This window comes from Crotalus tigris, unplaced genomic scaffold, assembly GCF_016545835.1.
Source record: "Crotalus tigris isolate CLP2741 ecotype Arizona unplaced genomic scaffold, ASM1654583v1 scf7180000020635.523822, whole genome shotgun sequence".
Lineage (NCBI taxonomy): Eukaryota > Metazoa > Chordata > Lepidosauria > Squamata > Viperidae > Crotalus > Crotalus tigris.
The window spans coordinates 503,905-523,822 of NW_024098114.1; the positions used below are offsets into that span (position 1 = coordinate 503,905).

The following is a 19,918-nucleotide window of genomic DNA, read 5'->3' on the forward strand; positions in this document are numbered from 1 at the left end:
TAACCTAAACTATTAATTGAAACTGTGCTGTCTTTGTTAACCCAATGACAATGAGAATAATCAAGAGTGAAAATTATCAATAAGCTATCACTTTATGTGTTTGCTTTGCATTCCTTAAAATCCATTAGAAAGTTTTACATCCTTCATTTATTTTCTAAAACAGGATCTGTTCACAATTGAAAGCAAACACAGAGACTCTATCAGATAACTAGTGTTGTGTTCTGAAAAGCCAGCATAACTTCAGGCTTGACACATGACTCAACAGATTCTCTACATTAAAAAAGTTACATGAAGTTCTAGTAAGTCAAACATAGCTTTTGAAAGCCAACATCAAGACATGACTACTTAGAGGAAAGTTGAGTAACAGGACAAAAGTTTTCCACATAGAAAGTTCCAGGTTCACTTCTGGCATCTCAACATAGGACTTGAAAATTTCCAGGTGAAGGCTTTGGAGGGCCGCTGCTATTTAGTGCTAACAGCATTGGGCTAAATGGATCAATGGTCTAACATAATACAAAGCAATTTCCTGTACTCCAATATACTGTTGATGCTACTATTGCTCTTTTGCTCACTTTTTCAGCTCTGAGACAGCCTTTGTGAACTTTAGGGGTAGCTACAATGGTTGCATCCATTATAATCCTTTAATGAGCTTGATTTTGCGTTCACTAAAGGAGGAGGAGGAGGGGGAGGAGGGGGAGGAGGAGGAGGAGGAGAGATACTGCTTACTATCAGAGAAGTAATGGGATGGAGAACTCCACCGAATGTTAGGGACCTCTAAAATTTAGCTCCAGGACTTTTTCACGTAGAACAAAATATCATGGCAGTACATAGTAGGTTTAGAACAAAAGAAAACAAAAATAAAAGTTAGCACTTCAAAAATGAGGAAATGCTGATGACAGAAAACCAGTCCATTGCCCTAAGAGCAATAATGCAAATATTCTAAAAACAAGCAGATTTCTTCCTTTAAATACCTTCATCAGCCAATTATTTTAATATCTGAAGAAAGAAAAATCTTTTTTATTATTATTATTATTACATTTTCTCTCTTTTTGAGATATGAACCACTGACAAATAAATGTCATTTAGCATTTGGAGGGCTGAAAGAATATTGTTCTTTATTAGCTGTTTTCCTATATACCAAATATGTTCGAGCAGTCTGTTATTTGCACTTTTCATATTGCTAACCATTAGTAGAGTTAGGAGTAGAAATAGCAAGAAAAAAAACCTGGTTTTTATTCCCTCCCCCCCCCCCTTTCTTCACTGCCTGATTTAGTAGAAAAATATTCTAGCGTGATTTGGTCCTTTTGGTCCTCTGTTTTCTCTTTTTCAGTCACTGCAGTAACCACATTTGTATTTAAGATAACAAGTAACAAGCTTGAGAAACAGTCTTAGCTACTGGTGAAGGCACCAGCTTAGAAACCAGAAAAAAAAAAAAGTTTTAGTCCCGTCTTAGGCACAAAGCAACTCAGTGACCTGCAACCAGTCCTTATCTCTCAGCACAAGAAAGAAGGCAGTGGCAAACCAGTTGCCCTTTTCCTTGAAATCTTGCAAAGAAAAACTTGAAGGATCTGTCCTTGATTGGAAGGCACAAAAAAAGTTTGACATATTTTAGATACCTTGAGACTACCCTGAAACAAATAGTGGAAAACATTACCATGAAGTCTACCTTACCATGGGTTGGAGATGAGAGGAAGACAAGGTTTTGGGGACACAGAAGGGAATAGGCATAGGCAAAACATGCAAGTGGGTAGGTATAGGTGGGGAAGTGGGCCTTACCTCTCTTATTTCCTTTTCTACTTCTCTGCTCCACCTAAAAACAAAATTCAGAGGTGCAGGCCTTTCCTTAATAAAAGGATGAGGGCAACTATCTTATCTTTTTGGATCTTAACCAACTATCTTAATATTTTAATAGATTTGCTTACATACCAGCATGTACAGTATGTGCTAATAAAACATTGAACACATGAGTGAATGGGTTATCTGAAACCTTTCTCTATAAAATATGCCTTTAAGATCTTTTCATGTATTAAATAATTAACGCTTGAGTGACTTATTCTTGGCATTAATAAGGAGCCCTTTTTCAAGGGCCAACATAAAGTGCTTACAGACCGTGTTTCCACAAAAATAAGACCCAACCAGAAAATAAGCCCTAGCATGATTTTTAGTGTGCGCCTAATATAAGCCCTACCCCCAAAATAAGCTCTAGTTAAGAGCCCGGGGTGCATGTGTGGAGCTGTCCCACCCACTCTGTACCCGCACACCTCGGGCCCCCATAGCCAGGCTACTCCCCATTCTGTGACCTCCCACTGTCCATTCAATAACCGACTGCCCACCGGACTCTTCCCTTTCACTCCCCTCCCGAGCTGGACTGCCATGCTATGGAGGATGGACAGGGGAGGCTCAGTCTCTTTACTTGGTCCCCCTCCACCAATTCAGAGCCAGGGGGAAGTGATGGTGAAAGGCCTCCACCACCGCTGCGCATTAGCCATGTCCACATCAATTACATCTGCCAGAAGGGCTTTCTTGTGTCCCTGCTGCCCATGCCCCACCCCTCAGATCACTTGCCCAGCAGCGATGGCTGCTTCATCATCCACCTGCCCTTTGGGTCCTGTGTTGCTGCCTCATACTGCCTGCTCCCTGTTCACTGCCTGTATTGTATGGTTTCAATGGCAGCAGCTCTGGAGGGCAGTGGTAGGCTCTTTTCATTATCCCTGAGCTGGTGGTTTTGGTCACCTGGCCCCCTTCATGGCTCTGCTGAAACAGCCAGGGGACAGTTATACCAGGGCTGATGGATGGAGTCACAGCAGTGCGGTCTCATGGCTGTGTGGGCAGAGCCATGAATGGACTAGTTGGCCAAAACTGCCAGCCCAAGGATGATGCAGAAAGCCTACCACCAGCCTCCAGAGCTCTGCCATTGAAACCATACAATACACACACACTGTCATCTGCCTTGCCTCACTTCATGACAGCGGCACTGCCATGCCACATAGCCTCCTGCCCCATTGCAGCCGCAAGCAACCAGATGGTGGGATAGAGTGGGCACATGGCCGCGCGCTGCATCTGGTGGGCCTGGGGGTAGCAGCACTCCCACTCACCTGCGCTGCATGGGCTTTACAGTCCTAGGGTGTGCCGGCCAAGGGCTATGGTTACTGCCAGACCCCTTTGGCCCCCACGTGCTCACTGCCTCCTGTACATGGAAAAATAAGACATCTCCCCAACTAAGCCCTAATGGGTCTTTTGGACCAAAAATAAATATAAGATCCAGTCTTATTTTTGGGAAAACAAGGTAGCTAAAATAGAATATATTAACAGGCTGATGAAAATCTACATTTTTGTACATTAAAACTATTAAAATCTGTAATGGATGGGTCTATGGGCTGAAGAAACTGTCAAAAGCTGGACATATTTAATGGTCGTGGTATTTGGGGTTTGGGGTTTTGTTAAGAAAAAGAATTCTAAGATAATATGATTGGGAAAAGGACATCTGGCTGGTCAGGTTCCTGAATAGGAACATTCTAGACTACAAAATTTTCTTACAGGAACTATTTGATAATAGTAAATTCCTATTCATATTGTCCTGTTTGTTATAAATAATGGTTGAAGATAATAAAGTTCTGCAAATATAGGTACTTGATTATTTTATTGGCATCAAAGCAATGATAAAATATAAAGAGCTTTGGTACACTGTGAATTGAAGCAATCTTATCAAATAGAACCAATGTTTTAGCTGACTGTCAGTTATACAAAGCTGCCTTTGACTATGTTACATGGTAACCAAGTTGAAATTATTTGATACAATCACACATTTTACAATTCTAGGAATTGAGAGACAAGATACATGTTCTTCCTCTCCCCATTTGATCCTCACAAAGGGAAGGCTTGGACTCTGTTCCAGTTCTCTGGTTAGGTTTGCATAACATCCTTATCTAGATTAATTTTGATCAATGTTCAGGAAACTGCATTAAAGCATAATTTTAAAAGTATAACTACCGTGCTTAGACTTAGGCTGCTGCCTCATTTTCACTGCCACAACACAATATTTTGTTAGTGCTCAGGTAACAGATAAACTCATATTTGAGAGCAGGAGATTCACGTAGTAGTTATTTATTCTTCCTGAATATTGATGCAGCAAGGGTAAAATGTAATTATTATGAATATCCCTATATATTACAACTACACTATAGTAGCACTTGAGAATTGCTTCTATCTCTCCAAATCCACTTACACTTGACTAATAAAATGTTAGAAAGCCTATTCTACAGAAATACAGAGGGAGGGGGGAATGTGCCTGGCCTTGAAATTGTTTTCCTTAACCTAGGAAAATTAGGAGTGAGGCATGCAAGCTGAAATACCTCTTTCAGATTCAGCACACCATTTGATTAATCTCCCTTTATTTTATTTTTTTTGTTTTTTCCAAACTATAACTGAAGTTGCAGTCTAACAAATCTGGAAGGCACCGAGATAGAACTATCTCCCACATATCTTTCCGAGCCCATGTTGTTCTTTAGACATTACAGAATATCTGCTTCAGAAAAATAATCAAAAACAGGATTGGGTACAAGAAGTTGGTCTCCTTTTGGGGGTTTTTAAACAATCATTTCAAATTATGAGGGAGAGGGAATTGCATTGTATTATATATATCTTTTCTATTTTGAATACACACTTTTTCTTCTAGTAGTGTCTCATGCACACTCTAAAGTTTTACCTGTAGTTTTCTATTAGCAAATTCTTATATACCTTGTAGAGGTAGTAACTGCTGTTTGCATCTCAACTAATATTTTTTTTAAGTCTTTTGTTTCCTCTTTTTAATCTCATGGCAAGTACTGTACAAACATCACTTCTAAAAGTTAGGAGTTGGAGTGATATCCAAGATATAAAAGGACCAGTAAATTTACGTTCAAGCTTACATTCACTCAAATCTAATGTAAGTTTTATTAAAAAAAATAATAATCTGTTTTCAGTGTATGGCCTAGCACTATTAGCAGTACTCTTCAAAACAGGTAAGACTTTATTTGGAAATGTATATTCTTTTAAGCCATGGGCAATGTAGATGATAGATCAATTGTGTTCATTCCAATAGAAGTTTAAATCAATAAATCATGAGGCATCCATTGCATAAATTAAAAATCTTTCTAAAAGACTCTTGAGTTTTCTGTGCATTAGTTTAGTGCATTAGGACAATTAGCATAGCACCTTCAAACTCACAGAGAGCTATGCCTGTTTTTATAAATGAAACAGTTAATAATGTTTAAATGTTCAGCAGAGAATGAAAGTACGAAGCGAGCAAGCAAGATTCATATATATATATATAATTTTAAAATATTAAATACTGAAAATCTCAGTGACTCCAGTTGGGTTAACTCCCAAGAAAATATGATCAGATTACAGCTAGGTTTATATGAATATAGGTATATAAATATTAACTAATAATGCATTTTGCTTTGTTTTTTACTTGAACTTTCTGAAATTGAACAAAATAAAAACAAGTATATTAAGTAATATGTCAAAGCTATCAGACAAAATTTATTTGAATTATTAATTTAATTCAGAAAAATTGAATCAAATCTGAACATTAATGCAGTCCAGATATTCAAAATAAATTGTTAACTAATACAGTTTTTTGGGGGGGTGGGATTTTCAATTTTATATAGAAGCATCACAATGATCAGAAAAGAATCAGAAGCATTCAATTTGATGTTTCACTTTGACTTTTCAATTTAATTCAGATAGTCAATTCAGAGATTCAACCATGTCATCATAAATTTGACTGCCCACATTTTTTTTACTTAACCCTATACTTAAATAAATCTAGATGGCATGTAACCTTTGCCCACTGCTTCTGAGCAAGAAATCTTCACTGGGTTTCAACATGAGTTTTCTCCATAAAGTTGTTTTCTCCAGAAAGATATATTAGTCAGAAGTGCTATTTCCTAGCACCTGGATATTGCTTGATGTCTTTACTTCATTGGTCTTTTTCATTAACATATCTTCTTGGAATTTTTTTTTTAATTATCATTTTTCTGCTTAAGCAATGGGTTTGCTGACTGAGCAGGGGATTGGGCTTGAAGACCTCCAAGGTCCCTTCCAATTCTGTTGGTGTTATTCTAATGAATTGGAATCACTTTAATTACTACCACCACCACACCTGACTTGATTCACTGTGGGTAGCTACAAAGGAGACCCATTATAGAGTAAACTAATGTCAACACCTCCAAGTGCATATATACTCCAAGCATATAAACACCAATATGTGTCTCATAGTGACTCATACCACGATCACCTACAATTGGACTATTGAAATATACCATACAGGGGGTTGCCCTTAAAGATTACTTGGAAGCAACAGCTGGTTCAAAATGTAGCAGTGCAACAGTGACAGATGCAGTTTGATACACGCATATGTCATCAATTCTCTAACAACTTCATTGGTTGCCAGTTTGCTTCCAGATGCAGTTCAAGATGCTGGTTATCAGCTATGAAGCCCTTCATGGCATAGAGCCTATAGGGCTACCTGTCTCCAGTGGTTTCTGCCTTGAGTCCCTTCTATTAAACAAGGGTACCTGGTGGGGCCCCAAAAGCAAATCATTTTTTTCACAACATCTGAAATAACATCCCTCAGAAATTCAGATGGCTCCCACAAGGCTTTAAGAATATAGCTGTGTTTTACTTGTTTGTTACACTCCTAGTACATTTTTAAAGGGAATGTTATTTATTCCAAATGCACATGTTCTTCTCTCCCCAGACACGTGAGAGTCACAGAACATCCCAAATTTAGTTTTAAAAAAAGCCCTGTAATGAGGGATAGGAAAGGAAGATACAATAAAATCCTTCAAATGCCTGAATAGCTGTAAGACAAACAAGGAAAGATGCAATTCTATATCACCCCATAGAAAGTGTTTAATTTGATTGATTTGATGATAATAGGATGATCAGTTTTAGCTCAAAGTGAAAGAAAATTTTTCATAATGAAAGCAGTTTGACAAAAAAAAAAAGTCAGCTACATCGTGTTATAAATTCTCTCGTTGAAGATTTCCTTCAGATGCAATTCAGGAACAGCTATTTGTTGAAGAACCTACCATTCTGAATTTCCTGGGCTAAACTGGACTTGGATAAGATAGTCTACAAAACCCTTTCCTATTAGTCAATATTTTCCTCCTGTCTGGGAAGAAGTTAAATCACAAAGCACTTCCACTGGGAATTTCAATCACTCAAAGAAAGAAAAGTGTATGATAATATGAATACTGAAATAACTTCTAGAACAGTGGTTCTCAACCTGTGGGTCAGGACCCCATTTGGGGTCGAATGACCATTTCACGGGGGTCGCCAAACAAGGCTGTCCGCCATTTTTTTCCCTTTTCCCTAGCTGTCCTACTCCCTCTTATTGGTGGCCACACCCACTTGGGGGTCACCACAACATGGGGAACTGTATTATGGGGTCACGGCATTAGAAAGGTTGAGAACCACTGTTCTAGAAACATTCTCGATAACTTACATGTTTATTTCTATGAAAGATACCTGCAGATTGTAGCTATTAATATAAATATGCTATCTGACTAATCAAGTTATTGTTGGATGGGATCTCACTGAGAAACAAAAAGAGATACTGGCATATAGTATCTCTAGAAACTGAAAGTGAAATCAGAAAATCAAGGCAGATCTCACTTTTCTGATTTCACTCTCAGTGCCCTGCATGCCAGTATCTCTTTTTGTTTCTCACTGAGATCCCATCCAACAGTAACTTGTTTGTCTTCCTTCGTCTTCAAATACAGATGTTTTTTGCTTTTGCATTTGATCGTTCCAAAGAATTGGGAAATTTAGATATTATAGTTACAAACCCCAACATTGTTTAAATAAAAAAACAAACCCATATGTTTATACAATCAAAATTTCTTTTCAGTTCCTTCAGTTGTGGATAAAACAGACAGGTGATTAATCTGTGAAGGGATGTTTATAATACATTCCTCACCTTTTCCAGAGCTAAACCATGGTGGGGAAGAGAGAACAGACTTGCTAAAACATTTAATAATTCATTTCACTTAAGTGTTTACAGCCTTTTTGCAAAAGTGCAGCATTGAGATGACTCCAATGCTTTTCAGTAAAGTATCGAAGTCCAGGTTCTCATTTCAAAAGGAAAACAGAAAGACAAATGGATAGTACTTATTAAGCAGCCGTCACTGAAACCAAAATTTTACTCGGGAAAGTCTGCAAGAGCAAGTTTTTTTAAAATATATATTCCTAAAGAAATTTGGAAGAAAACTACCAGCTCTCTCATGGTCATTTTTCTAATGTAAAATATGAAAGCTGTGGGAAAGACAGTTCAAAATCAGTTGATGTTCCAAGGTACCAGCAGCCATAGGATGCCAACTTTTAATTTCTATCAGTCACATGGAAACTAATGTTAAACAACAACATGAATACTCTGGATACTGAGAAGATATTCCGCTACTGCATCTTCCTGGAATCTCCTGTTGAGACAGCTGACTTAAAACATTGCAAGCATCTCCTGATTTCATCAAAATATAGCCACAAAATCAGGTAATCTGTCAAACATTATGTTATTGCTTGGAAAGTTGGGATTTTTCCCCCAAAAGAAGGATTTCCTAAGTAAAAAGTTTAAATATATTCGATCCTAGGGTCTTTATGAAGAAACATCATGGATCTCTCATCCATCTCTAGTGTTGCTCCACTAGAGTAATTCAGTCATTCCCATCACTTCAAAACTTCATCGATAATTCCAATAGAGATGCTCAGAAGCACCACAGTTCTAACAGAGTTGTAGTCTAAAATGACGTCTGTTGATAGAGGAGATCTATTTAGAGAATTGTTTTAAAATATGCATTGATATTTAACAGAAAGGCAGTATCTTCATCAGCAATTCTTGCATCTAATTGCAATTATAAGAAAAATGCCAAAAACGGCCACAAGGTGGCTCAGGGAAAGAAATCTGTATTTTTCTGGTAAAGGATGGAATTTTATTTTTATTTCTGCATGTTATATATACAGCTGCTGCATTCTAGAATATATATGTTACAGTCTTTCTCAAATTTACAGAATTATTTCTGGATTTTATGAATTTTTCACACACTTTGGCATGGGTGGAGATATACAGTGGTGATCTCGAGAAAAAAACAAGCATTCCCAAGATTCAGGCAGCTGTGCAATACATATTTATCTGTAAATAAACCCAGCTCAAAAAAACCTTGACTTTTCCCTTAAATAAATATAATTAGGTATGTGTTGTTGTTGGATCTTCTACTATTAAGAGATTGTTATGCTTGTTTTATAGCATTGTTTCTGAAAGGGTGGCAGCAGGCTGGTTGGTGGTCTGGTTAATAGCTTACACTACATAATTCTAAATGCATTTTGAGGTGGAGAGTATGTGATTGTCTTCCATTTCTAGAGAGCCCATAAAGGAATGATCAGCGTTTTCCCCAGGGAAATGTTTTTGAGAAGAAATCAGCTTAGTTCTACTCAAAAGGGCTCTTAGCACATATTCTTACTATATATCACTGTGGAACACCTATAAAGAGTTATGCCTTTCTGCCTAGGAGAAGAGTAGCTGAAGAATTTTACTAGCAATAGGAAAATAATTTTTTGTGTGTGCAGTAGTTGTGGTGGTGGTAGAAAATGCATGACTAATACACATTGTTTTCACTCATATCAAGAGCCTAAGAAGCAGTCAACAAGATGAAAGAAATCCAGATGTGCTTGTGTGTCACCTTTCTATTTGCATTTGGAATAGTTTATGAACTGTCTCAAGAACCAGTTTGCTTCTTTTTCTGCAATCCAATTTCCAAACATTTCCTGAGGCCCAAAGATGTCATGACCCAGGGCAGAAGTATCATCTTCCTGGAAACAACGGATCATCTGCAATCTTCCCCACTTGTTTTATGTTCTGTGGAATCTGCTGCCAGAGTTTATCCAGACAGGCCCATCATTTTCTTTATGAAAGGACTGGACAACAACACATTGCCAGATATAAAATCTTCTTACCCCTCACTTTACTTCTTATCAACTATGAAGAATGTTTTCCTTTTCCCTCTTCAGGAGGACATTTTATTCCAGGACACGCCTCTATTGTCATGGTATCTTCAGGTAAGATGGCTCTGAATAGCCAGAGAAAAGGGCAACATTAATTCCAGCTGACCTGTTCTGTTGATTCTGTTATTACTTTTTCATTTATCTGAAGAAACATTCTCCTTTGGGAGTTGTGTTTGACTCCAGTCCCATTCACTCAATATTCAAGGATCTTCCTTAGATTTTCAACTGTCACATGGTTTTACTACTTATGGAGTCTTGATTGTATTCCACATCTTTAATTCTTTATATTCTATATTATACATTTTGCTAGCAATCTTAAGTATTTACCAGAAGAGAAAATGGAAAAAAAATATAGATCAAATAAAAAAATCAATTTGGATATGGCAAAAAGAATATTACACACAATGTACTATATGACATGCTACAGGAAACTTTCTGTTTTCTTTTCTTTAACATTAAGTGTACCTTGTCCTCATAGTGCAGTGGGATTATTCAGTAAGACTCTAGTCTAGCTTATCCACAGCACTTCCAGGAATGATTATGAGACTGCTTCTAAAAAAAAAAAAGTCAATCTTGATTCAGAATACTTTCCCAAACATAAAAGTTAGATGGAAAGGATTTTACTTGATCTTCACTGCTCTCTTGAAGAGTAAAGAAATAAAGTTAAGAGGTTGCCTGAACTCTGCAAAATTAATACAACATATCAGGAAATAACCACATTGGCTCTCTACCCTTTGAAAAATTATTCTCTAAGAACAAAGGCCATCACCAGGTCAGGCTATTAATCTATACAGCAGCAGCTCTGCAGATTTTTAGGAAGGAGGGTTAAGCATGATCTAATTTCTGACTCATTTAAAAGGAGATAACAATTGCATTTGAGATATTCTACATGTGCTTGGAAAAAGCTATCCACACTAAGGATGAATTTTTTTTTTTTAATATTATGTTATACCTTGGTAGTGACATTAAAAGAGCAATATGAACATTTTTCCTGAAGTCTTTGAACTTTTGCTTAACGTATTTTTATTTGGGCACAGTTTTCACCCTATGTAAAATATTGCCTTTAAGACTTGCATTCTGAACAAGTTGTAGCAGTATTTATGTACTGATCACAATACGTTTTGTTACTTAAAGCTTTCCGAGTATATTAAAAAAATGCAGAAATTATCAGTATAACTTATATTAGTGAATCCATTGGGAAATAAATATATTTTTAAAAGCCTACTTTGGTTAGCACAAATACACACACACATGTATATGTGGGAGTGTACACAAACACATCACAGACACATCATGCAATATCTTGATTAAGTCAGAATCTCAGGGATAAAGCTTACATATACAATTTAGCATATCACATCCAGAACTTGAATCTATAACATCTTAGTTAAGTTGTACTATACGGATATGATTTCTTCACTGGAAATACAAGAAATATTGCTTTAGCTTAGCTAGTTGTTATTTCTTGCTTATATATCAATTTTGAATTTTTTCAGGTCAATACAACAAAGGAGAAATATTGGACCTATATTATTTCTGATGCAATCAGACTCGCAGTAATGTGGAAATATGGAGGAATTTATATGGACACTGATGTTATTTCCATCAAACCTATCCCAGCAGTTAATTTTTTGGCAGCTCAGTCTTCCCAGTTCTCCAGCAATGGGGTCTTTGGTTTTCAGCATCATCATTGGTTCATCTGGGATTGCATGAATGATTTTGTTCATAATTACAATGGAGACATCTGGGGAAATCAGGGACCTTACTTATTTACAAGAATACTAAAGAAGCAATGCAATCTTAGAAATTTTGAGAATGTGGAAGACCACATATGCTACAATATTTCCTTTTTGCACCCTCAACGTTTCTATCCCATTCCTTTTAAAACATGGGAAAAGTACTATGAAGTATGGATCACAAAGCCAGAGTTCAATCATTCCTATGCTTTGCACTTATGGAACTTCATGAACCAGAAAAAGAAAAAGAATATGACCATTGGAAGCCACACACTTGTGGAAAACTTGTTCAGAACATATTGTCCGAGTACATATAGATTCGAGCTACACAAGACACAGTTGCCCCAAAATAAAACTAATTAAGGTTGTAATCCGGTTGCTTTTGTAATAGTTCTCCAAGAACCTTGGGAATCCCTTCCTTTCTTTTTATTCCAGTCTCTGATGCTGAATATTTGAAAGGCCAGGAAATCAAGACCTCCAAAAACCATAAGAAAGCAAGAATAGTATATGCACAGTGCTGGAAAAATGAGAATATACCATCAGAGGAAGAAGTGATAAGAAAAATCCTGGATTGTGCTGAGATGGACAAATTAACAAAAGAGATAAAAGAAAAGGAAGACACAGAGTATTATATAACATGGAACAAGTGGTATGACTGGTTGGAGACTAGAAATAATAGAGGAGAATAAATATGGAAAGGTCAAAAGTGAAAATATGTGTATAATAATGTATAATAATAATAATATGAATTATTCTTAGTAAGAAGTAGAATATGAAGGAAGAAAAATGTAAATAAGAAACAACGGGGCAATAAGGACAAATATTCTAAAGAAGAATAAGGGGGGAAATGTAAATAATAGAAGATTACCGTTACGTAATCGCTGTTAAAAAGAGGGGGGGGGAGTATATACTTTGTGTGTATGTGTGTTATGTTTTGCTTTGTTTTGTTTTGTTGGTTAAAAATAAAATAAAAAATAAATAAATAAAAAGAAAACAGTAAATTCTGGGTGGGAGGAGACAGAAAGAATCAAAGCAAGTTAAGGCTCCCTTCCCTTCCCCTCCCCCCCCCATCCATCATGCTACTGACACTCAGTGGGGGTTTTGACCAGCCACTCGTCTGCTCAGAAATATAAAACAGGAGTGAAACTTTTCTCTTCTCTACCAAACAGGAAGACTCTAATCCTACCTTGAGTTTTTTCTATAATTCCAGCATATCACAACTATGGTTTGAAACTCAGCAATCCTTCAAATATTAATTTAGCAATCTTCAAAGATAATATTTAACACTTTCAGAAACAGGGACTGAATGAGTAATATACATAGAACCTCTGTCTGCGCCCAGGAAATATACAACTTTTTTTTAGGCTTTTCCAAAGGTAAATCTTTTCGCCATTTTCATTTCACACTAGAAAACTAAAGTCTGTGTTGTAGTGATGGCAGACCCCAATGCTATATGGGAAGCAGTCACATGCAATAGCCATAGCCTAAATTTGCTAAGAACAGAGGTTTGTTATTTTTAAAACAAAATAAAACTAATACTTTTAAATGTATGTTATTGATATTTTATTGTTAAGCAAATATTTTTATGGGAGCTTGTGTTTGAATAGGGATGATAAGTTGCAAATCAGAGATGAGATGATAACCTTTTATCATAGTTTCTAGTACCTCTGTAAAACTACTCATGACTTCGAGGTAGCAATGAGGACACAATATGGGGACTCCTTAAAGATTGATTTGTGCTTGGAGCACCAACTATGAATTTACATGTAATTTATTTCTATTCCTCTTAACAGCAACCTATGAAATGTTTCTTTTATCAATTGTCCTTGATGAAAGTTTATGAAATTATCATTACTGATAAGATGTTATCTCTGGCTATGAAAAAAATAATTTCATATTTACTATTGCTTTTAGCTGAAAACAGTAACAATAAAGAAATTTAGAAGCTAGTAACTTGTGATAGCTTCATATCAAATGAATATATGTTTAACATTAAGGAAAAAGAGCAGGAATGGAATATATATTATCCACAGCAGGTTTATTTTTATCTGTAACCTCAATACTTTCTCCAATAGGGCACTTAAACACTGTTGAAACATGCTCTTTCACATGGAACTATTCTAGTTGGCACTTAATAGAGCACTACATTCCTAATAGCAAATCTGCTGCACCAAGTCTCTCCATGAACAAGATCATACTTACTAGGAAGAATATCCCATATGGTCTCCTTTGCAATTTGTTCAGCCAGTTTCCCATTTCAAGTAAAACTATGCAATATACACATGCACATATCTCTCTTGGAACCAAGCTCACTGGCTTAGCTGGTGGGTCTTCTCTGTTCAGAAACATGAACTGGTTGCTCTCCACTCTTTCATGTTCTTCTTGCATCTTCTGAAGTTTTATATGTGTTTTCATTTATAATAAATTATGCTGAAAACTATTTTTAATGTTTGGCAAAATAAGCTTAAATTCTCAGGCACTATGTAATAATCTTTGTAAGGCAAACCCAAACCCAATAATTAGCAAAGTGATCCTACAACAGTCTCCTCTGATGCAGAGCTAGCAAAGAAAAGGGAAATAAGGGAGAAAGAATGAGAAAAATGTCAGTAGACATTTTCTGACTTTATTCACCTATGTTTGCCGGCAACTTTATAACTGGCCAGTACTGCAGTTGTGATAATATCAGAAATGTTGCTGTGCAATGGGGGCTTTAAAAAGTTGTAAATACAGCACCGATAGTTTTGGAATGTAACATTTTGGTAGCAATAAATAATGAAATGAATAGATGAACTGAATGAATGTAACGATAATGTGAAATGAAACTAGCTTTTTTAAAAAAAAATCATTTGCTGTATAAGGATGTCATTTATAATTATTGAAGTACACATCACTAAAGTATACAAGATTTTCTCAGTGTTGTGTATACTGTGTTATGGATACATTTCTTATTCATTTTTCAGTGACCAGTTGAATGCCTCAAGATGTAACAAATTTGTCTAAAGGTGTGATTTTATTCTTACTAACCAGGGACTAATCCTAATGTATTACTCCAAATAGACACGTATAGAAACAAACTAAAGTATAGATTCATTGTCAATTGGTTCCAGGAGGTCTGATGAGTACCCAAAATAATGACTACTAGGCAAATTTTTCCCATAAGGAATAATACAGTGAGTCAAAAGACACTGACAAATTCTAGTCTGTGTGTTGAATACAAAACAAACAATGAGAACTGGGACAAAACTTTTGTGTCAAAATGCATTAAGTACCAAATTCGATGACTTTCAAATTAATTGAGTACCAAAGTGCCACTTTATTAATGTATGTAGAAATGTTAACTTTGGACATGCATTAAGATTGCTTAATGATAAAACTAAGTAAAATCCAAAGAATCTACTGCAATGTTTCTCAATCTTGGAAACTTTTAGCTATGTGGATTTCAAGTCCAAGAATTCCCCAGCCAGCATTTCTGAAGTTGAAATCCACACACCAAGATTGAGAAACACTAATCCAGTGTTTCTCAACCTTGACAATTTTAAGGCATGTGGACTTCAATTCCCAGAATTCTGGGAGTTGAAGTCCACATGCCTTAAAATTGTCAAGATTGAGAAACACTGCGACTAATCTAATACAATTTAATAATGGCCTCTTCTGAGAACAAGGATGGAGGTAGACGATTATATTTCTGCTTCAGGTTTAGAAAAATAAATCACAAGTTTATTTTAAGAGAAATAAAAGAATGAATTTCAGGAACGAGATACATGCTAATGTATGGATAGATGTGAATTAGACTTGGTTTCGATTCAATTACAGAATGTTATCACACTTTAATAGGAAAAAGTCTCAAGCTGATCTATGAGCCCTCAATTGTACACTGACGAAGCCTGAGTTTATTCTGTGGCTGGGCCTGATGATGAAACCGCTTCCCGGTTAATATAAGCTTAGCCCCCCACACTGTAGGAAGAGGTTTTCTGTATTCTCTACTTTGTGTTTGTATTTTAAGACCTATGTGACATAAAAAGGTCAGCATTTGTCTTTTCTGGAACCTGACCAGAATTGTTTGATATGTTCTATACCCAGAAAGGGACTTCTTCCTTCTTTCACTATTTAGTTAAGCAAACTTTAAAAATGCAAAAAGAAAGGAACTTTCCAGCTTTCTCTCATCAATGCCTGATAATTTTGGAAGGCTTCACTTATTCTCTGAGGTTTATTAAGTGATGCCTCGTTTTCCATCCTCTTGAAATGTAGACCCCCTGGGTTGCTACTTCGGCTTTCTTTGGAGACCCCAATCACAAATTAAGGGATCTCTTTCCCCCATTCAGGGGCATTTTGACCGTTTAGCGCTGCACACACGGATACAACTGAAGCTCTCAGCAGAAAGCAGCCCCAACCTTTGGCCTTGTGTCCTCTCTGCTGGTGGTGATGAGACACCAAACCAGAAACGGAGAGACAGCTTTGTTATTCAACAAGCGAAGCCTTTAACAGACCCCCGAGGACCAATATTTTAGTAAACTGTGATTGCCCGATCCTCCCTCGTTGTACACTGTGGATAGATTACAGCCGGAATGAAGCTTAAACAAGCAAGAGAAAGCAATCAGGTGCCGTGTTTTCATAAATTACTACAGCAACAGCTTGGCTTGGGGGACGGTTTACCAGCTGTTTCCAGCCCTCCTGGGAGAAGCTCCGGAGGCGCAGTAGAGCCTCGGAATTGCTTTCAGGCTTCACCTCTGACGTTGCAAATTTCGGGCCGAGAAAGTGATTCGTTGCTGTGGGGAACCGGCGATGGGATCTTTGCCTGGGTGGTGTTGAATTTCCTGGGTGGGAGGGGAGAGACGGAGGATTTCAACGCCGAGTTTTGTCTCCAACCCGCGCTGTTCGCATCGGCCTTTTTAAGCGCGAGTGCAGGCACACAATCACAATCACCATACATACAGTTCTGCTTCACAAAATATGCTTCCTGCGGGCAGGTAAGGATTTGCTTTGTTGGAAATATAGTCCTGTGCTTTAATACCAAAAAAAGCTGGAGACGGGAGAAGGGGAGGGAGAGGAGGGAGAGGAGGAGGAGGTGGGACTACGCCTTGCTCACTCTTCCCATGTTTGCATCGCTTTCTCGGTTAACCATTGCCAGCTTTGTTAATGGCTGAGCGAGTCTAGCATATCTGAATAATAATATTGTGGCTACTGAACAGGGAACGAAATGATCTCCCTCTGCGATCCGTTTTCCCCAGCCCAACTTTTTCTTCGAAAGCCGTTTCCTTTGCAACCTCCTTAGGCCCGAAGAATGCGAGGCCCCTGGACAATACGTGGCTTATAAACGGGAGAGGGGTGAAGGGAAACCGAGGCGGTGCGTCAGATACGGTTTAAGTAACAAAGCGGCTGTCCGAATTCTCGAAGGGCGCTCCTTGCCCAGTCTGAAGCCGCGTGTGGGAGGCTGCTGGCCTCGAGAAGTTCCATGACTTGGAACAAGATGTTTGATCGGTCAATCGGGGCCCGTTGCCTGTTTGTAGCTGTTGAGGCTTTAGCATTTCTGAAGGTCTCGAAATTGGCTCGCGTTTCCAGTTGCAAAGGAAAGGCTGATCATAAATTGGTTCTTTTTTTATGAGGACAAGAGATCCCGTAGAGTTGGACAGATTGTAGCCTGCATTCAGAGAGGGAAATGGACAGATCTAAGCATCTTGTGAGCTAAATACTTAACCCTCGTGGGTTGTATACTAGAATTCTTTCAGGTTGACCTGAGTCAGGTCAAAACAGAGGGATCAGAACATGCTTATTATTTTCACATCCAAAGGCACACTTTTAGTAGCACCTACCACACTGTTCCTGTCCTGTTTTCTGCCAAAAAATAATGAAAGCTGGAATTTTATCATGTTTTCATTGTGCTGAGAATCCTGTCAGTTTAAACCTGAAAAATTAATTCCTTTCCAAACCAGGTAGAATTGGCATCAGCCAGTGTGATCAAAAGGAGCATTAGGATTGCAGGGTTCTCTAATGAAAATGTCAACTGAAAGCCTGGGAAAGGTAGAGCTTTCCATAGGTTTGATTCAGATGTGCTTCAGACCTGTAAGAGCATAGATAGTTTAAAAACGGCATTAACTTCAATGAGGAAGCCTGAATAAAGAGACAACCTTTTAATGAGTAGTGTATTAATCAGAATAAAGCTGGAAGGTACCTTGGAGGTCTTCTAGTACAACCTCCTGCTCAAGCAGGAGAACCTATAACCATTTCAGATAAGTGACAGTCCAGTCTTTCATTAAAAACCTCCAGAAGCACCCACAACTTCTCACAGCAAACTGTTCCACAATTTTCCTTACTGTTAGGATAGGAAGTTTCTCCTTCATTCCAGGTTGCTTCTCTCCTTGATTAGTTTCCATCCTCGTATGATGTCCCAAGCAACTCTGAATTGTTTTCAAAGCCTGCCTAGCCCTTGCACGTATGTTTCACCTTTTTGGGTGAATATTTGAGCTATGTAGGACTTTAGGTTCAATTTCCAAAGGGAAGTACACAGGGAAGTACGCTCCTGGGAGTACACAGGAGTGAGTCTTAACACCTATCTACATCAGAAGTTACATGGAGAGAGATTTTTCCACGGACTGGAGGGGATGTAGTTTTGTGTGCTGCCTACACCCTGTAGATGGAGCTTTGTTTTATGTGAACCGGTTGCTGGCATGCTGCAGCCCAGTACTGGTCCACAGACTGGGGGTTGGGGACCCCTGATCTACATCATTTCAAAAGTTGTGCTTTCTTTTTGGTTGCACAAGTTTTGTGGAAACTTGGAAAGACTCCGTGCTGGTCTAAAGTGTTGCTACATTTGTGTCCCTCTTCCCCCTTTTTCAGTTTTGCTAATTGAGGTGCATAGCTCTTACACCTCTGAATTGTATTGGAAAGGAATCCTCGTAAACAGCATAGCACTTAATGAATGAAAAATGTTAATTGCATATAATGTGCTCTGAATAGCTCTCTTTCATTTAATAAAGATGAGAGCTTTGTGTTGATCACAAGGAGAGATTCGCACAAGATGGTCCACTGTTTTTCAACTTTGACAACTTTAAGATGTGTGGAATTCAGTTCCCCAAATTCCCATCCAGGATGGGTGGATGTGGAATTCTGGAAGTTGAAGTTCACTCATTTTCCCATTTTAAAGTTGCTACAATTGAGAAACACTGGGATTGTCATTCTTAAATGAAAGGAGAGGTAACAGTTGTTTTGGACATATCCATCAATTAATAAAGACCATCTTATTTGTCTCTTGAGAAACCTATATGCGGGTCAAAAAGCAACAGTGAGAACTGGACACAGAACCACTGATTGGTTCAAAATTGGGAAAGGAGTCTGGCAAGGCTGTATTCTGTCGCCATGCCTATTTAAATTATATGCAGAACACATCGTGAGAAAGGCAGGACTAGATGAATCAAAAGTTGGAAATAAGATTTCTGGGAGAAATATCAACAACCTAAGATATGCAAATGATACTACTCTAATGGCAGAAAGTGAAGAGGAACTAAAGAGCCTCTTGATGCGGGTAAAGGAGAGTGCAAAAGTTGTCTTGAAACTCAACATTAAGAAAACCAAGATCATGGCATCTGGCCTTCTCAATTCCTGACAAATAGATGGGGAAGAAATGGAGGTAGTGACAGATTTTATCTTCCTGGACTCCAAAATCACCACAGATGGGGACTGCAGCCAAGAAATTAAAAGACGCTTGCTCCTAGGGAGGAAAGCTATGGCAAATCTAGACAGCATACTAAAAAGCAGAGACATCATCCTGCCAACAAAAGTACGTATAGTCAAGGCCATGGTTTTCCCAGTTGCAATGTATGGCTGTGAAAGTTGGACCATAAGAAAGGCTGAACGCCAAAGAATTGAGGCCTTTGAACTATGGTGCTGGAGAAGACTCCTACGAGTCCCCAGGACTGCAAGGCAATCAAACTGTTCAGTCCTAGAGAAGATCAACCTTGACTTCTCTTTAGAAGGCCAGATCCTGAAGTTGAAACTCAAATACTTTGGCTACCTAATGAGAAGGAAGGACTCACTGGAGAACAGCCTAATGCTGGGAAAGATTGAGAGCAATAGAAGAACGGGACAACAGAGAATGAGGTGGCTGGATGGAATCACTGAAGCAGTAAGCATGAGCTTATATGGAC

The 19,918-nt window shown here is 37.9% G+C and overlaps 1 protein-coding gene across 6 annotated transcripts; it reads left to right on the forward strand.

Annotated features, from left to right (window-relative positions):
* Positions 1-4,873: 4,873 nt before the first annotated feature.
* On the forward strand, positions 4,874-12,400 carry LOC120319341 (alpha-1,4-N-acetylglucosaminyltransferase-like). Of its 6 annotated transcripts, none has more exons than XM_039368102.1 (4): positions 4,874-5,000; positions 7,898-8,535; positions 9,666-10,095; positions 11,538-12,400. In XM_039368102.1, the coding sequence occupies exons 3-4, from the start codon at positions 9,688-9,690 to the stop codon at positions 12,138-12,140; spliced, it is 1,011 nt and encodes a 336-aa protein (XP_039224036.1). In that variant the 5' UTR covers positions 4,874-5,000; positions 7,898-8,535; positions 9,666-9,687; the 3' UTR covers positions 12,141-12,400. The 6 variants fall into 6 exon arrangements, with proteins under 6 accessions (XP_039224036.1, XP_039224038.1, XP_039224041.1 ...); XM_039368104.1 differs by having other exon boundaries at positions 8,042-8,535; XM_039368106.1 differs by having other exon boundaries at positions 4,902-5,000; positions 8,341-8,535.
* Positions 12,401-19,918: the final 7,518 nt, after the last annotated feature.

What these genes read in the sequence shown, in the direction of transcription:
- LOC120319341 (XM_039368102.1), top strand. Translation starts at nt 9,688, where the DNA reads ATGAAAGAAATCCAGATGTGCTTGTGTGTCACCTTTCTATTTGCATTT. An exon ending in TATTGTCATGGTATCTTCAG is followed by an intron (nt 10,096 to 11,537) that starts GTAAGATGGCTC and finishes GAATTTTTTCAG; the next exon opens with GTCAATACAACAAAGGAGAA.